Source organism: Mobula birostris, chromosome 24 (assembly GCF_030028105.1).
Source record: "Mobula birostris isolate sMobBir1 chromosome 24, sMobBir1.hap1, whole genome shotgun sequence".
NCBI classification, from domain to species: Eukaryota; Metazoa; Chordata; class Chondrichthyes; order Myliobatiformes; family Myliobatidae; genus Mobula; species Mobula birostris.
Window position 1 is genome coordinate 33662831 of NC_092393.1, and position 18908 is coordinate 33681738.

At 38.6% G+C, this 18908-nt stretch overlaps 1 protein-coding gene across 1 annotated transcript in view; it reads left to right on the forward strand.

Moving 5' to 3' along the window:
* LOC140187101 (alpha-1,6-mannosylglycoprotein 6-beta-N-acetylglucosaminyltransferase B-like) overlaps positions 1-18908 on the forward strand; it is a 919793-nt gene that overhangs the window by 830614 nt on the left and 70271 nt on the right. Inside the window, exon 12 of the mRNA XM_072242054.1 lies at positions 11534-11689. Within this exon, the coding sequence (XP_072098155.1) occupies positions 11534-11689 (156 nt within the window). The remainder of the gene's footprint in view (positions 1-11533; positions 11690-18908) is intronic.

Sequence of the window (18908 nt, forward strand, 5' to 3'; positions counted from 1 at the left end):
ATGGTTGTATGAGCAGCTAGTGCATATCACAAGTCAAGGTTATGTAACCACTGATGCCAGGCAGACAATCTCTGAAGAGTATTGATAATGGCTGGGGTTACCCATCTTGTATGACAGAAGGAGGCAATGGCAAACCACATCTGTAGAAACATCTTCCAAGAACAATCATGGTCGTACAGATGGAAGACAATGATTTCCCACATCATACGAAACGGCACATAGTGATGATGATGATGATGCCGTGTTGATGAGAGGATAACGCCTGCGATGTGAACATCTGAAAGAGTGTGGACAATGACTTGAGTTATGATCATCTGCAGATTTGACAACAAAAGTGCCATTTTAAGCTCAAAGTTATGATAAGTGCCCTCTCTTAACCTTACGTGGTTGAATTATCATTAACAGAATGCAATCCTTTATCTCAGACGTTTTTTTGAACTGGTTATCCACCACTTGCAACAAAGTGATGATTTCTGTTGAAAAAAATTTGTATCAGTGGACATTCCCCGTGAAATAAAGCACTGGTGTGTGAATTAGCAGTAGGCACATAGTAAAGAACATACTGAAAGAGAAATGAGAAGGAAAGGAGGAAGTTCTTGCAGCAACAGGTTATATCAGCCCAGAGAACAATTCTCCAACCTGGAGAACAATGAGGATCAGTACATAAGAACCAATTTCACAGCAAAGATGTCCTCTGACACTTGTTGCAGCAATAAATGCCACCTCAGTGTAGAACAAGCCATGCGTTCTCAGTTGATATCAAGGTCACTGTAGAAATTAACTTGGGTAGCTGGATCCTTTCAGGATGGAAATACTTACAATTCCTCAAAATTACCCATCCATAATCACGTATGGGAGATCACTGAGACTTTGTGTTCAGGATGTCTAATGCATTTCTATTCCAGAGTAATATTCAGCACAAAATATATACTTTGAAAGCTGTACTCATTTGTGATATTGTAGTCAGAGCTATTGCAGTTATTAATCACACATTTTTATAACTCCCCATATTCCTATTACATATATATATTAAGCTCTCGATTCTTTATTTGTTTTTTGAATGTGGCTGATGCAGGAAACTACAATCGTTGACTGTCACTACTTAACATGATGTGAATTGTGACTGCTGCAGTTCTTCTATAGTATCCTCATGTTGATGAGGGTATGAGGACCTGAATAGAGCAGATGCTGTTCCTATGAACTTGCTTCTTTGTCGTGAAGAGGGGTTGTGCAGCCAGAAAATGTTATTTGAAATAAGCATATAGAGTTTCTACCTGTGCAGCGTAGTGGAGAGGAGTAGGTAATGAATGCATCTACAATTAACCACGCTGCTTTACCCATATGACGCTGAATTTTTGAATATTCATCAACTGCATCTTTCAGGTAAAGTGACACCACTCACTTGTCTTGTAAACCACAGGTTGCATTAAGAAGTTAAGAAGGGACCAGTTTGTTGCTACATTGCCAATCTCTGCCTTGTCTGTGTGAGATACATCACTTGTGCTTTATAAGCAGTATCAACATGTTATAGGTCTCTTACCTAATTACTGTATTCTACTATGTGCTTATATAATCTATTATAAATGATGCTAATTCAAACAACTATGAAATTAATCATTAGCATCTACAGTAATTCAAAATTTGTTAATAGTTAATGAAATTACTTATGCTGTAACTTTGCTTTGCATTCATAATTAAATATGTCAATCAAACTGTGTCATAACTGATTAAATTTTAATTTTAATGTTCATAAATTATTAATTAAAATACAAACATTCAAATGATGAAATATTTGCTTCCATATATCTCTCTGTAATTCTAATAGAAAATTTTAAAATCTGCAGAATCCAGATAGCTGGAACAAAAACAGAAAATGTTGGAGTCACTCAGTAGCTCAGGCAGTATGTTTTGACAAAACATATTCAACCTGAAATGTTAACTTGTTTTTCTTTCTATAAAAGCTGCCTGACTTGCTAAGAGTTCCCAGCATTCAGTGCATGTTGTCATCCCTCTCTTCTTCAGTGTTTGCAGCATCTGACTTGAAGCTCATCTGGATTTATTTATTTTGCTTTTAGACGAACCATTCTAGCGATTAATAAAACATTTTCAGCATCAATGTACAGCGTGATTTATTCCATAACATGAGAATTGTCCCCTAGAAGAGAGGAAGATGAATTGGGCAGTGACAGCTGAAACATATTTACATGTTTGAAGTCTTCAATAAATCATTTTATTCGATCTAATTCAATAAATACACAAGCAGGCACAATGTTCTGACTTGTAAGGGATGGCTAGGCAGAATATAAAATCAGTAAGCCTGAGGCAAGATGAGAGGTGAGTTTTGTTTTGTCAGAGGGGCTTATATTTAACACAGAATCACAGGAAACCCAGATAATCTTGTCCAACTGATAGTTGGAAGAATATCTGAAGAGATGTGAAATTAAAGTTACAGGGATGAGAGTGATGGTCAGGGGCAGTTTCAGTGAGGGGTCAAATCAAAATGAAATCGGTGCATTCTTCATGCTTGTTATTAGTGCTGGTTCGCCATTCTGAAATCCAGTGCTCCAAGTTGTAATAGCTTTGTGCTAACCGGTACCCTACTGTGGCGCCCCAATCTGGCTGATCTTATATCATGGAGATAAGAGATTATTTGTGTAAAATGTAATTTCAAATCTCCATATGGATGTACCAAATGTTCTTTATTTGTCACCTAAAACAACATGGAATAATAATGGACTCTCTGCCCACCCAACTGATAGTGGAAATGAGAAATTTCATCCCCTACTGCCCAAAAGACCTTTGGTCATAGACAGTTGGAAATCTTTAAGGTTCATTTGTTTTCTTCTTTCCAAATAAGGGCATTATAATGAAAGAACCAAGGTGAAAACACAGAATTATGATACAGGTCTGTCTTCAGCCAACTGACTGGTGAAATAAGCATAAAGCGTAAATGACCTATTAATGTTCCTACCTTTCTAATTAATGGCTGTGTACAATAGGAATAAATTACAGGTATCAGATTGTCATTATACTGTAGCTAAATCTTTAAAGGAGATCTCCAGAGACAATAAAGCAACACACTGATGCACTAATGGCATCAAGACACGTACTATAATAGATTACCTTTGTAAGATAAATCATTTATACTACTGAGTGGTGACCTAGCCTCTTCTATCAAAATGAATTGGAAACTTCGAGGCCATGTTATTAGGTGGAGTAAATAATAAATATTTTTAAGCACCGGGCTTAGAGAATATTGATAGAACTTGCTGTCTATACTGAAACGTACATGGTTATACAACATCCCTCTTTCAGTACAAATCTAAGACGTTACTTGCAAGAAGCTCTCTGATGACTCTGCGGTGTTTGGGTGCATCAGAGATGGGATGGGCAGAGGACAGAGGACTGGTTAACAAGTTTGTGGAGCGGTGCAGGAGGAATCACCTGCTCCTGAATGTAGCCAAAATCAGAGAGATGGTGATTGATTTGAGGGGGAAGAGGACTGTGACAAGTCCTGTGTACATTCTGGGAGAAGATGTTACAGTAGTGGAGGAGTACAAATTCACCTCAACAACAGGCTTGACTGGAAAACCAACACCAAGGCTGTTTACAAGGAGGGGATGAGCAGACCCTATCGTCTAAGGAAGCTGAGATCCTTCAATGAGTGCAGCAAGATGTTGGAGATCTTCTACCAGTCTGTTGTAGTGAGTGGTTTTGCGGCTTTATGTTGGGGAGCAGCATCAGTGCCGGTGATGCAAAAAGACTAAATAAACTCATCAGAAAGGCTGGATCCGTCCTTGGCTACAACCCAGACTCTTTTGATTTAGTGTTGGAGAGGAGGTCACTAAACAAACTGTTATCCATTATGGACAATCTGGCACATCCTCTCCGTGACCTACTGAATAAGTAGCAGAGCACCCTTTTGAACAGGTTCGTTCAGCTCCACTGTCACAAGGATCGTTACAGAAAATCGTTCCTTCTAAATGCAATAAGCATATACAACAATTCATATCTGTGCAACAGGAGAACACACATCATAGTACAATAGTCTCTGCTTTATTATTTCATACATTATTATTGAACATTGGTAAATTATTATTGTGTTTATTATTATTCTGTACTTTATTATAACAATATTATTTTATATTTATTATTACTTATGTATTATTATTATTGCTAAGTGTGTTTTTAAATGTTGCTGCATAATGAAATAATTTCCCATTTGGGATCAAAAAAGTACTACTATTATTATGATTATGATTATTATTATTATTCACTCAGAATTACAATGTGAATTCAGTCTATCAAGAGGTACAGTAGACCTTCAACATATGACAAATCCAAAATAAAATGTAGATAGCAGTATCAGTCACTGTACATGGGCTTTTCTAACAATATGAGTGCCTTCAATTTAATTAACCAAGATAGTTTATGAACAAACTTCCTCACATATGTCTTCTCAGAAATTCATTGTCGTATAATGAAATGCTGCAACATGATGATATGCAGGCTGTGATCTTGTGATCATTGTGGACATTCAATCCCAAAGGAAGCAAGGTAGTTTTTATTGCATCAAATCTTATTTCAATCTTGAAATTCAAAAATCATACATGTAAAATGCTGGAAATGCTCAAATATTTAGCACATCAGGTATGGAAAGAGTTAATGTTTCAGGCTATCAGAACTGGGAAAGATTTGAAGTTCTGATTACACTCAATCAGTTGCTAAATGGCAGTTTATGATACCTATTGCTAAACTCCCAAGCTACGTCAAATGAAGAAATTACTAGAAGAATAGAGAACGTACTCAAGGATGGTCGTATATTCCTCATGAAAAAGAAGATATATCCTCACTAACTCATTGGAATCTTTGGCCCCTGATCACTCAAAGTAGAATAGCTCAAATTTCTATGACTAGACCATAATTATCTTCCACCCTATGGAACTGCTTTAGGAGAAGAAGATGACGCAGAACTCAATTTTAGGGAACCGGGTAGTTATTATGAACTACAATGGAGAGTTCATAACCAGTATCAGCAGAATATCACCAATTTTGTTGCCATGATTCCCAAGACAATTCTTCAAATGTTAGCTGCAAAGCTTCCCGACTCCACCTTTATAAGGTACATTAATCCCAACTGTAGAAAAGTCATTGCCAATGCACTCTTTTTGTCCTCATGACACTTGAGTACCATTTGTCTAATCTAGTGATTGCTTATTACCAGTGGTTTTCATATTTACATTCTGGATAGAGAATTGCAGGTAAATTATAACATTATGGAATGATGATTGGTTATGGTGAAGTATGCAGTGGTAAAATTAAATTTTCACCCTTTATCTGAGTGGCAGCACCCTGCCAAAGAGAAGCTTATAGATCTCTTTTAATATTGATAAGATTGATTTAATGTAATGCTTTCTGGTAACACCTTAGCACATGGTGTCTTAGTGGGTCAAGAAAGATGTCACCAGAAAAAGGAAGCTCTCCTTCTGTCCTGCCATTCAAAATCCAGTTGAAATAGAAGTACATAATCTAATGTATTGATCTTGCTCATACTGCCTGGGTTTGCTGCTGTGATACCCAATTTCCTTCTGCTTTCCTGACTGGATTCACAAGGCCAGTGTCTCATGCATCATAACCAAATCAGTTGACCCAGTCTCTGACATTCCCAAAACAAGCATTACAAAGCATTTCAAACAATATTAAATAGAAAAATAATTTTTAAAGTAAATAAAAATCACTTAAAATACTTGATCAATAAATTGCAGCTGCTGTTGTCTATATAAAGATGTTTCATTTCTGATTTTCTAATTACAATTCAATTAGTATGCTTAAACTTTTGTGTCTAAAGCTTTATTGATCTCATGTTTGGCTTATTAATATTCCATCAGAAATTAACTTTCATAACTAAATGTCATAATAAATCTTGCTAAACTACAGATTAAAGATAATCCTTTCTACTTAAGAGAAAAAGTGGAGGTGGAGCAGTTTGCTGAGCTTCTTTAGTCTGTTCCTTTATTCAATTGGGTCTGATTCTTATCTCCATCTACTTGGCACCAGCCTGTAATAACCTTTCATAACAGAATTCTCAGCCTTTAGGGGAAAAAATAAATTTCCACTACTTCAGTTTGAAAAAAAATGTTTCTTGATATATTTGTTCTAATTTTTGAAGTTTGGCCATTTTGCATTCCTCTTTTCTGGTTATCTTGTTGCCTGACTTTACAACTGCTTTTCTTTCCATCGATACTGACCTCTGACCTTCAAATTTTCTGTCATTACTCTTCAAATATAACACACTCCTTGATTCCTTCCATCTTTGCCAACTATCACCAATCTCCAACATCTTCCACATATTTTCTAGAACTCCAATACTTCATATTACTGATACATCCCTTATGAAAGGTGCAGATAATAATCTCTGTGAGTGTGCCAGAGATACACTCAGTTTTGGGCCATTTCCTGCCTTCCAAATGGGTAACACCAACATCCTCCTCCTATTCCTTTCCACCTCTGCCCCCTCTTTGGTGAATGTGCACTTTTCTATTTACATTGCTTTTCTCCTGTAAAAATCAGGGTCCATATCACAGCCACGCTCAGAGGGGATTTAATGGGGAGCTCATCCACTGAGTCTACTTGGGCAGAAATCAATAATGGGAGAAAGGTGCAATCACTCTGATGGGATTAATACTACAGTACGGGCACCCAATAGCCCATGGACATTGAGGAACAGATATGCAAGCAGATTAGGAAAAGATATGAAAGCAACGGGTTGTAGTAGGGGGTAATGTTATGTTTTATAACTCCAAACCTAATGGGAAAAAAACACATGTGAAAGCCAGGGATTAACTCAGATATGATCAGTTTAATTTTGCTTTATGTGAGGCATACACCTATGATGTGATGTGTTTTTGATGATGTGCAGTGTTTGGCTTACAGCAAACATAGCTTTTAGTCTGATGGCCAAAAATCTCAATTTTGGTTTCATCAGACTATTGAACCTTTTTCCAGCTGACTTGAGAGACTCCTACGTGCCTTCTAGCAAATTTGAACTGAGACTTCATGTAAGATTTTTGTTCAACAGTGGCTTTCTCGTTGCCACTCTGCCATAAAGTTGCATCTGGTGAAGCAGCTGATAACAGTCGTTGTATGCACAGTCTCTCCCATCTCACCCACTGAAGCCTGTAACTCCTCCAGAGTTTCATAGGTTCTTTGTTGGCCTTCCTCACTAGTCCCATTCTTGCATGGTCACTCAGTTTTTGAGGATGGCCTGCTGTAGGATGGCAGACCTACAGCTGTGCCATATTCTTTCCATTTCTTGATGATTAACTTAATTGTACTTGGAACTTGGAAAAGTGACTTGGAAATCTTCTTGTATAAATCTCCTGACCTGTGCTTTTCAATAACCTTTTGACAGAGTTGCTTGGAGTGTTCTTTTGTCTTCATGATGTAGTTTTTGCCAGGATACTGACTCTCCAGCAGTTGGACCTTCCAGATACAGGTGTATTTTTACTACAATCAATTGAAGCACCTTGACTGCACTCTGGTCTCCAAAAACAGATCTCCATTTGACTAATTATGTGACTTCTAAAACCAATTGAATTTGAATTTGAATTTGAATTTACTTAAATCTTACATCCATCTCACAACATGAGGGTGTAAACATCTTTGCGTTGTGACTCCATCGCAAAGTACAGACATGTGAATTTATAATTCTAATGGCTTGTAGAAAGAAGCTGTCCTGCAGCTTATTGGTCCTGGTTTTAATGCTGTGGTACCATTTGCCAGATGGAAGCAGCTGAAACAGTTTATGGTTGGGTTGACTGGTGTCCCTGGTGATCTTCCGGGCCTTCTTTCTGCACCTGCTTTTGTAAATGTTTTCAATGGAGGGAAGCTTCACATCCACAGATGTGCTGGGCTTTCTGTACCACTCTCTGCAGTGTCCAGCGATCAAGGTTGGTGCATTTCCCATACCATACAGTGATACAGTCTGTCAGAATGCTCTCAATGCTGCTCCTGTAGAAGGTCTTGAGGATTTGGGGGCTCATGCCAAACTTCTTTAGTGAGGTAGAAGAGGTGCTGCCGTGCTTTATTTTCCACACAACCAATGTGTACAGTCCAGGTCAGATATTCAGTGATATGTATACCAAAGGACTTGAAACTACTCACTCTTTCAACTGCAGACACAATGATGGTGATCGGGCAAGCCTGTCTCCATTCCCCCTGTAATCCGTAATCAGCTCTTTTGTTTTCTGGACAATGAGGGAGAGGTTGTTATCGTGGCACCACTGTGTCAAGGTATCAATCTCTGTAGGCAGTCTCATCACCGCTGGAAATAAGGCCAATCAGTGTTGTGTCATCTGCAAATTTGATCAGCAGATTGGAGGTGTGTGTGGCAGCACAGATGTGGGGTGTAAAGGAAGTAGAGGAGAGGACTCAGGACACAACCCTGGGGGGGGCAGCTGTGTTGAGGATCAAAGAGGCAGAGGCTGCACCAGTGATAATTTGGTGTGTCATATTAAAGGGGGTGAATACTTATGCAATAAATATTCTGTGTTTTATATTTGTAATTAATTTAGATCACTTTGTAGAGATTAGTTTTCACTTTGACACGAAATAATCTTTTTTTGTTGATTGGTGTCAAAAAAAGCCAATTTAAATCCAGTGTAAGCAGAAGGGATTAGTTTAACTGTGCATTTGATTACTAATTCAATTAGTTCAGCACAACATTGTGGGCCAAAGGGCCTGTTCCTGTACTACAATGTTCCAGATTATGTGTTCTACATTCATTCTGAACTAATCATTCAGAGCCAGTGAATGGTTGTGGGTCCAGTGAGTTCTTTTTCCACTCCCATACAGATGACACTATGCAATATATCTTCTACTCAATGAGCCTCAGGAATTCTATACAAAAGCATAAAGTTTGATTCAACATTTAAGCAGATAAAAATCATCTGTATGTCATAAGGTGGTGGCTGGGAACGGACCCAAGTGTAAGACACAGACACTAAAGTACTAAGGACAGGACTAGGATACAGGGTGAGGGCTAGGACATGGACAAGAAAACCGGAAACCTGGAACAGGACTGGACAAGAGAGCTAGGAGCCAGGGCTTGAACTCCGAGCCAGAGACTGGACAAGGACCCAGAACCTGGTTGTTGCCTCTGGCTCAGACCCCAGAACTAGGCAAGGACGTGACTTGGCTGGCAGGCAGGACAAGGCTTGAGACCAGAGACTTAAGGCTTGGAGTCTTGAAGCTCCTCCTGGGCAGGGCGCGGATCACCTGGGCAGGGCGCAGATCTCTACCCAACGGAGGTAAGGGACAGAACCAACCGCAGGGTAACGGCAATACGGCCTGGCTTACCCGACAGAGGCAAGGGACAGGAAGGGACAGAACCAACCACAGGGTAACGGCAAGACAGCCTGACTTACCCGACGGAGGCAAGGGACAGGAAGGGACAGAACCAACCGCAGGGTAATGGCAATACTGCCTGGCTTACCCAACGGAGGCAAGGGACAGGAAGAAACAGAACCAACCGCAGGGTAACGGCAAGACGGCCTGACTTTCCCGGCGGAGGAAAGGAACAGGAAGGGAGCTAGGTACAGGGTGGCTCCAAGACAAGACTACAAGCAAAATGAGGCAAGAGTTACCGGCAAGACAAAGCAGGGCTTCAGGTGAGGAAACAGAAGGCAGGGGAAGGGATACAAGGAGTAAGGGCAAGAACAATCCAGCAGCCACGCCCTGGTCTCTCGAGGTATTTATGCAGCCAGCCCTAAAGAGAATCAGCTGCCTCAGTTAGTGCTCAACAGAAACAGAAACAGGGTGGACAGGAAAACCTGGAGCAAGGGTCGATGGACCGGACTGTGAACTGGAATGCGGACTTCACGGACCGGACCATGACACTGTAATGTTTCACTTTTCCTCAGCCCTCCCTCCACCCCCACCTCCTTTAAATTATCAGTGTGTGTGACTGTTATCCACTATGTGATGAGATTCACCATTTCCTTCAAAACACCAGCATAGCTTTTGGTCAATTGACTTTAGTCATGGCAGAAAACTTGTTATCTACTCAGCAGCAATGATCCCTAGATGATTTGTGAGCCATACTAACAATAGCAGAACCCTCAAGGTGAAGGAAAGAAAGCACTAATTGCGTGTTCACAAAACAATACAAATTCTCTGAAAGGGAAGGAAAACCAAAAACAGCAGCCCATCCAAGGGATTCATTCCAACATTGTGGTCCTAGTCATGGATAATTGGCAATTTTGGGTAAGTCACAATGCTTGCATGTCTGACACCATGCTCCCACAACAGATCCTCTATTCTGAGCTATGTCACAGGAGGAGATTAGATTAAATATATTTATTAATCACATGTGCATTGAAAAATACAGTGAAATGCTTCATTTGTGTTAATATCAACATAATCTCAGGATGTGCTGGGGGCAGCCCACAAGTGTTGCCAACATGGCATGCTTACAATGTTCAGCAGAACAACATACAACCAACATACAGCGAGCAACAACAGTAAAATTTCCTGGCAATTGAAAGAAATAATTCAAGGACGTGCTTAAATCCTCTTCAAAAAATGTAGCATTCCCATGGACTCCTGGGAATCTCTGCCTCATGTTCACTAAAAGTGGAGAGAGAGAGTGGTGTTGAGAACCTCAAATACAGACATCTGATGCACATAGTGGTCCTGCATGACTGGAAGGAGTAGCCAACTTGTTTTCAAACCATACACCGACCTATCCCAACAAGTACCCTCTTTTCTACCTTGGACCATTCTGAAGTTCGATATTGGAACAACTGGACTACAAGGTTCTCACAAAGCCTTGAGCAGTATTGCATTGAGCAGTCTCTGCATTCCGGCTTTCTATCAATGCATCAAGCAATGCATTAAACTCTATATACCCACCCGCCATCTTGTATAGGATTCCAAAATCTCCTGCAGAAGTTCTGTGAACTGGAATTCAGGCAGACATAATGTTTTTTTCACTACATGATTGAACTTCATCTAAACTTGGGTCACTAAATCTAATTGGCAACTCCAAGCACACACAAACCACTTCAGAAAATAGTTGTGAGTGTGTCCATGCAGGCTATTGGTTATATGCTATAACATGCGGTCAGCTTGCAACACATGTTTGCTATTCGTATTTTATACCGCAAATATGAAAATCATGAAGTGCCACCACTTTAACTTTCTAGTCTTTATCTAAGAAAAATATTTTAAATACTTAAACAACTACACAAATGTCCAGGTACTGGTTGCACTTTATACTCAAACCTACAACAACAGATGTGGGATACAAGTCAACATATTTAATGCAGTTTATTTCATTCCATATAGTTTTCATTCAAATGTTTGCTTAAAACACATACTTCATGATAAAGTTAAACCGCAGAGAGGTTTGACTGGTGTTCTGTGTGAACAATACAAAAACAGCTTGTGGCTCCTCATTGTTCAAATATTCTTTATTCAGTCTAAGATCATTTGTTTAGATATGCCTATTGATACATTCATTTCTGTCTTTCAGGGGAAGGCAAAGTATCTGGAAGTTATCAACAGATATATGGAGATCCATGGAACTGTTTACTATGAGACGCACTGGCCACCAGAGATGCCTGTTTTTGTCAAAAACCATGGACTGCTGCCTCAACATGAGCTACAGAGACTTCTAAGGAAAGCAAAGGTATTTACTGGTGACAACTGTATATAAATCTTCTTCCTCTGCATCATAGTTTTATCTATATCACTGGATAAATGCATTTTTCTAATAAAATTTTAGTTTTGATTGAAATATGAAATTAATTTACTTGGTGTATTTATATTACATTTCTATTCCTCTTGCCATGAGTTTGCAGCTTTAACTTATTAATTAAAGAACATTTTGAAGTTAGATGCTTTTAACATTGGTGACTTCTTTGAGAAAGTTTACCATTAATAAGAAAACTATTTGGATTAATCTTCAAAAATCAACCCCTGCTTAGAAGTTGAGAAATACGGTTCAAATTATGTGTTTAATGATCGTCTAGCTACGTAAATTTTTAGAATGACAAGTTAACCGTTCTTTGCTCCACAGAGATACGATCAGAACAGTTATTTCAAATTGAAGTTTGATTATAGTCATTACTGTTCTCAACAGGAGATGATTCTTTCCATAGCAATCTATGAGAGTTTCTCTTTAACAAGCTGTTTTATTTCCCAAGTTACCTGAGGTAAGGGAACATTATGGTTAAATTAATGGACCAGGATCCTAAAGACTGGACCATTGATCTAAAAATATTAACTCAAATTCCAAACATTAAAGAATTTAAGCCCATAATGTTAGTAAAATCTAACTGATTTACTAATGTCCTTTGAGAGGGGAAATCTGCCATCCTTGTCTGGTCTCGTCTGCAGATTACCAATGTTGTTCATGTATAATCACCTTCCAAAATGATCTGACAAGCAATCTGTAAAATGCTAAAAACAATGGACAAAGGAAGCAAGATTTACCAGCAATCACTACATTCTATGAACAATTTAAGACAAAAATTTGAGGATGTTTTTGTTCATATCTTTTAACAAGAGGTTTTATGTCTCCTGCCTAAGTACTCAGCAAATAAACATTTTCATTTTACCCATCAAGCTAGCAGTCGGGTTAAATGTGGCTTGACTTTATACAAGTCAATAATATGTTTTTTTAAATGGAGTCCATGATTTAAACCTGGAGAATCATGGCAGTCTGCTTTCACACAACAAACCCTCACAAACAGCAGCATGATAATCACAAGATAAAAGCCTGCAGTATCAGCCATGATGAGGCATAAACTGGAATTATGATGTGCGAGAGCTCCACAGCAGCTTGAACTTCATGTGTATGGAGCTTCACTATAATGATTGCCATGTTCAGACAGCAAAAGTCATGCTGTGTAGCATATTGCTGAACATTCAAAAGACTCTACCACCAGTTAAACTTACCTGGGGTGTTTTAAACTAATGCACAAACTCTATCCAAGTACTGCTGATCATAAGATTTCAGTGTTGAATGAACATTCAATGTTAGATGTAATGATATACTGTAATTAACTCTTTTTTTTATGGTTGTTCACATGTGCTCATGAAATGATCAGTAATACAGGATTCTAGTTCCTCTTTATCCCTTTCAATGAAGCACGGGTCTCACTGGCAGGTGAGTATGCAACAATCCCTGAGAAGTTGGTGAGGAGGTGTTTGATCTCATTGCTGATGATTGTAATCTGTCCTACAATTATGATCCAGTAGACACAGTGATGATGTCTATCAAGTCAGACCTTACCCTAACTTTCAACATCACGTATGACTTGAAAGCTGCCTCTTAAGTGCCTAGCCGAATGCTGCTTTAGTATTTCAAGGTTGAAGAGGGTGAGCTCTTCCATGGGTTGTCAAGGAAATCTGCTGTCATCAGCCTGCTCGATAGAGATTGCAATCATATTTGCTAAACTAAATTAGACATTTAAATTATCCCAATTACTGGAATTTTTCCCTTTCCCAATTGAGGCCTTCATTTTGATTACACTACCACAGAAATAAAATATATTTATTTTCTGTCATTAAGCTATTACAGCATTCTTAAAGATTTAGGCTCTCTCTTATGTACTGATAGGAACATACAGAAATCCCAGGCACGTAGAAATCAGCTGGTTCACTACTAAGACTCAGGACCATTTTCTTCCCTCATTCTTTTCACCTCTCTCAAACCCAAAGAAAAATTAACATCAATGAATACTTTAAGGGGAAAATGCAGAATAAAATCACTTCACATGATCAAACTAAATCAACACAATCACATGGCATTCACCATGTACATAATATGATCTTTGTCCCTGTTAGAAGCCAATCTAGTTTGCACTAAAGCAATGTAGGGATTCATGCTACGACCAAAATATAGCAGGCTCACAATTTTCTGATTAAAGATCGGCCAATATTCAGTCTATTCCTAGTCTTCAATAGTTTGCACTCATATTCCTCAGATCATCACAAATATGCTAAACAGGAGTAATCTATCAACAGAAATGTTTTTCAGCTATTTAATGATTTCTAGATCTCTATCAAGTTTCTTTTAGTCCATATTACTTTGAAGTAAGTAACTGGAAGCCTAAAGTTATTAGCCTAATCCTTTCATATTCCCAATCTTCTTTCTGTGAAGATTCTTGCTTAAATCTCAATATGTTCAGGTATCCTGTACTTTTTCTAATCCTTTGTATTTGCTCATAACCCACGCTTCACTGACTATAGCATATGCTAGTTCAACTGATTATGGAAATTGCCCAGAGGCTTCAATTACGAAAAACAGATGTGAAGAATCTTATCAGCAGAATTCCATTTCTCAGATCTTGTGTAATATCTTTATGCTGTTTATCCATTAAAGCATCTGCCTGCCCCTAAAAATATCATTGGAATTTCTGGAAAAAAAAACAGTTCTGCTTGATAAGTCATCGCCCTGAAACATTAACACCTTCCCTCATTTTTAGCATTTTCTGGTTTATTTCAGATATCTAGCAAATGCATTATTTTGTTTTCAGTGGAAAATATTTCCTTTCTACTATTTCTTTCCAGTTGGCTTATGACTTAGAGATGTGCCAGATTCTGATTGCTGAACTACATCGTTGCATTTCCCATTTATGTTTGGTCCTATTTTTCAATTCCTAGCCTGTTTTTGCGTGGTTAATTTCAGCAACGGCAGCAGTGAAAACTCTTTAATTGAACAATTAAGAGCAAACTGGGCCAGAGTACTTGCTCCTGGGTGCCATTTTATTGCTTGAATACTCTCTTAGAGGCAAACCAAGAATTAATATCAAAGCAAAGATTTTGCATCTTCAGAGCAATGGGGAAGAGGAAAATTGGAGGGAATAAATATTCATTCCTGAAAATAATACCATAAGACATAGGCACAGAATTAGGCCATTCAGCCCATTGAGTCTGCCCCGTCGTTCCATCATGGCTGATCCCGGATCCCATGCAAGAGGATAGTAAAGATTTTCTTGAAGATTATTAAATTCTTGAATCATTTATTCAAAATGAAAAAGCAAAGATTAAATATCTGAAAAAATATTGAATGTTCTACATTCAATGTGTAAATTGAAAATGTTCTACTTTCTTGCATCATGATGTTTTCATAAATTACAAATACCATATTTGAAAGTCATTATATAGAAACGTCTTTAAACTGTTACTTTCCTTTAAATTCATATATGAAAATTTAAAACAGGATGGAAACAACAGTCAAGTTGCATATACTTATTTAATTTGTTTAGCCAAGTGCAATGCACATACCTTGAAATATTTTGCATGGATTAGCTAAATCTTTCAAAAATACCTCTATCTATAGGAATTACGGCGTAATTGAAAAAGCAGCAGAGCAGTCCATTATTAACATACTGCATTGCACAAAGATATTATTTTACAGTTTATCAAGAAATTGAATCTTTAGTCATCCATGTTTTTTGGAAGAATGTAAAATTTCATTAACTGGCTGCAGTAATAGAGGAGATGCAGCTGAAACTGGGATTGATCTGCCAATCAAATCAATGTAAATACAGTCATCTTTCCATTTTAATTGGTCCTGGATTTGGCAGTTAAAATTGTGCTGGAGAAGTAGATTAGCACAAATCAATATTCTATAATTTTTCAGAAATTTTGCAAGGTGAGAAGCTTGACTTTATGCATTACAAATAAGATTCCTTTGAGCTAACATCGGTATTTGAGTGGATGAAATTCTTATGATGAGGCTGTTGTTGAATACAATAAATGATTGGGAATGTGACAATTATCTTCATACTTCATAACTAAATATTGAAGCTACCTACTTATTGGTGGATAAATGCTTCATGCGAAAACCAGCACAATCCTAATTAGTCTGTTCAAATTCAGTTATGCAGCGATACCCCTGTCTGAGGCCAATTTGTACTATTTACTTTTAAACACATTAAAGTAGATTATTCTAGACTTTGACATTGCACAAAATGGACGATTGAGGATGATTTTCAATATTATTTCGACCATTCCATTAAAAAATCTTGCAGCCGTAAGCTTAAATAAAAGAAAACTAAACAGGTATGGTTTAAATTTTGTTTTTATACTTTGCATTTCCTCCTTATGCCTGTTTGCTGCAGTTTGTAGTAACAATTACTGAATGTGAGCATCAGCAGAGTTCTTATAGTGAATTATTCCTTTTGAGTGGGGTCATGGCAGCAGAATTAAACCATCTATTAAAATGTTTGTACTGTCACCAGAGGTCTCTGTTAACCAAACTGTAGCAGACACAGTGGTTAATGTTCTGTTTCCTGACTGAAGAAATAAAGCTTTCTTTAGAAAAAGCTTCTGTGTTGCCACAATTGAGGTCAGCTAACCAAGGGCAAGCTATGTATTTAGCCTTTATCCTTCCTGGCCTCTGTACATAGCAAGAATGTGTTTTTCACTGAGCTGTGAAAATACATTAACTTCCCAGTGAACTGGGAGTAGAGGGGGCTCCCAGCCAATGGTGTGAAATATCCATCACTTGTAACATTGCTAAAGAGCAATCATTGCTATTTTTTCTGTCATACCACCTTCAGGACTGTGTTACTTGACTAACTGTTCCTCATGTTATTGCAAAAAAGTTTAGGGTGGAAAGTTCAAAAGTCCATCTGCTTTTTAAGAGAAAACTGCAATAAGAAATGTTTTCCTGACAGTATCTTAGTGAGCAGTACTGAGACAGGTGGGAATCCAGTTTTTATTTTAGGCCTCTTGTTTATTGGATGAAATTTAACTAAGCCACTTCAATAATATTCCAGTTCAGGGCTGGGGGTTGATTTGGGTTCGATCATCCATAAGAGGAGTGAGCACAATGACTGTGCACTGACTCCATCTGAATTACACTGTAAACATCTACAGGGAGGGTGAAGGAATGCTCATAAACATTAAGTTACAATATAACATGACTTTGTGATGTTAGCTTTGTCCATGGAATGGATGGCCAACTGCAGGGAAAACTCAACATAACAATTCTGTAAGTGCTGCAAACCTCACCAAGACCTTTATATATAATAGAACATTGGAAACCCAATCCTAGCTCTTCAACACCCACTGACATGCAGAAGTGTGTTCAGCAGCTAATTGCCAGGATAAAAATATAAGAATCCCCTAGGGGAAATGATGATAAGAAAGTAATTCCCTTTATCATCTATTTACACATTTTAGAACTCCCACTTACTGCCACATTATTGCCCCCAGTAGGTGGAGATTTTCATGGAGCAAAATGTCATGGGCTTCAAAATGAAAAGAAGAGCATCTTAGCTAACACTGCATGAATCTGAGGAATGCACAGAGATAACTTACCGCATATTACTGCAAGTAAGAGGAAGAGGCAGATACACAAGTAGATGTACATTGTTTGAATGTTAAGTTTTTGTTGATTGCAAACAAAAGATGGTGCTTGACTCTGCCTCCTGAAAATTCAGTCATAAATTGCATTATACATACAATTGATGAGTGACTTCATGAGTGAAACATGAGATGACCCTTTAACCAGGCACTTTCTGCTGCAGGCCAGCCTTGTGACCCAATGTGACTTTTAAACCAAGTTGGAAAGAAATGGCAGCAGTCCCCTCTGAAACACGCCATTTGGCACATGAACCACATTAAGTGGCATATGTGATTGTTAGAGAAATAAACTGGTATTATTCCTCTAACACCAACATTGGAGAACTCCAAAGTAAATAAAAGGCATGTCCTCATCCTTGTCACCCAACTCCTCTGACATAAAACTAACTCCTAAGCACATGTTGATCCCTAGTAATCCAATCTTTAGCATATCTACAGTCCTAGTGATTTCTCCCCCATAATGCATCCTATTGGAGATTGGAGATTGGAGCGACTGGGCTTGTGTACATTGGAATTTAGAAGGATGAGAGGGGACCTGATTGAAACATATAAGATTATTAAGGGATTGGATACGCTAGAGGCAGGAAACATGTTCCGGATGTTGGGGGAGTCCAGAACCAGAGGCCACAGTTTAAGAATAAGGGGTAGACCATTTAGAACGGAGTTGAGGAAAAACCTTTGCACACAGAGGGTTGTGGATCTGTGGAATGCTCTGCCTAAGAAGGCAGTGGAGGCCAATTCTCTGGATTCTTTCAAGAAGGAGTTAGATAGAGCTCTTAATGATAGCGGAGTCAAGGGATATGGGGAAAAGGCAGGAACATAGTATTGATTGTGGATGATCAGCCAGGATCACAGTGAACGGCGGTGCTGACTCGAAGGGCTGAATGGCCTACCCCTGCACCTATTGTCTATTGTCTGTTGTCTATTGTCTATGCGATCTGAAGCCTCTGACTCATGTTTCCACTACTGCCCTGCAATGCCCTGCTCTTCCTCCATTCCCTGGCCTCTGATTTATGTGCCTGTGTTCATTGTCCTCCCTCCCATCCCAGACAATATTATCTTCCTTCTTGGCTTCCCTTCCTCCATTTTCCCCACTCAACAAATGTCAGACTCCTCACCACCCACCGACCCTTCTTTACTCCTCCCCAACAATATCAGACTGACAGCTTGGCTGCCAAAGTTCTCTCCCTTCACACACCCAACCACATGAGTCTAACTGCCAGCAAGGCCCTAATCACTCCAAGCCCTGTACCAAATGCTGGATCCAAGGCCCGGCTCCAACTGTGCCTATGGCCAACCATGTGAGCCTAACCACAGGAGATAAAAATCAATCAGCATTCTTCAAATGCAAAGATATCTAACATCTTGTTTTATGCAGGCCTCTGACACAAGTGAAGCCTTTGAAGCCTGATTCAGTGGCACCAGATTTAAAAAAGACAATGGCACTGGCCCAAATGATTTGTAGCATTCCATGCAATCTCTAGAATAGGAAAGTGGAGCCTGTGGACTGAGTCTGAACCTTAGGA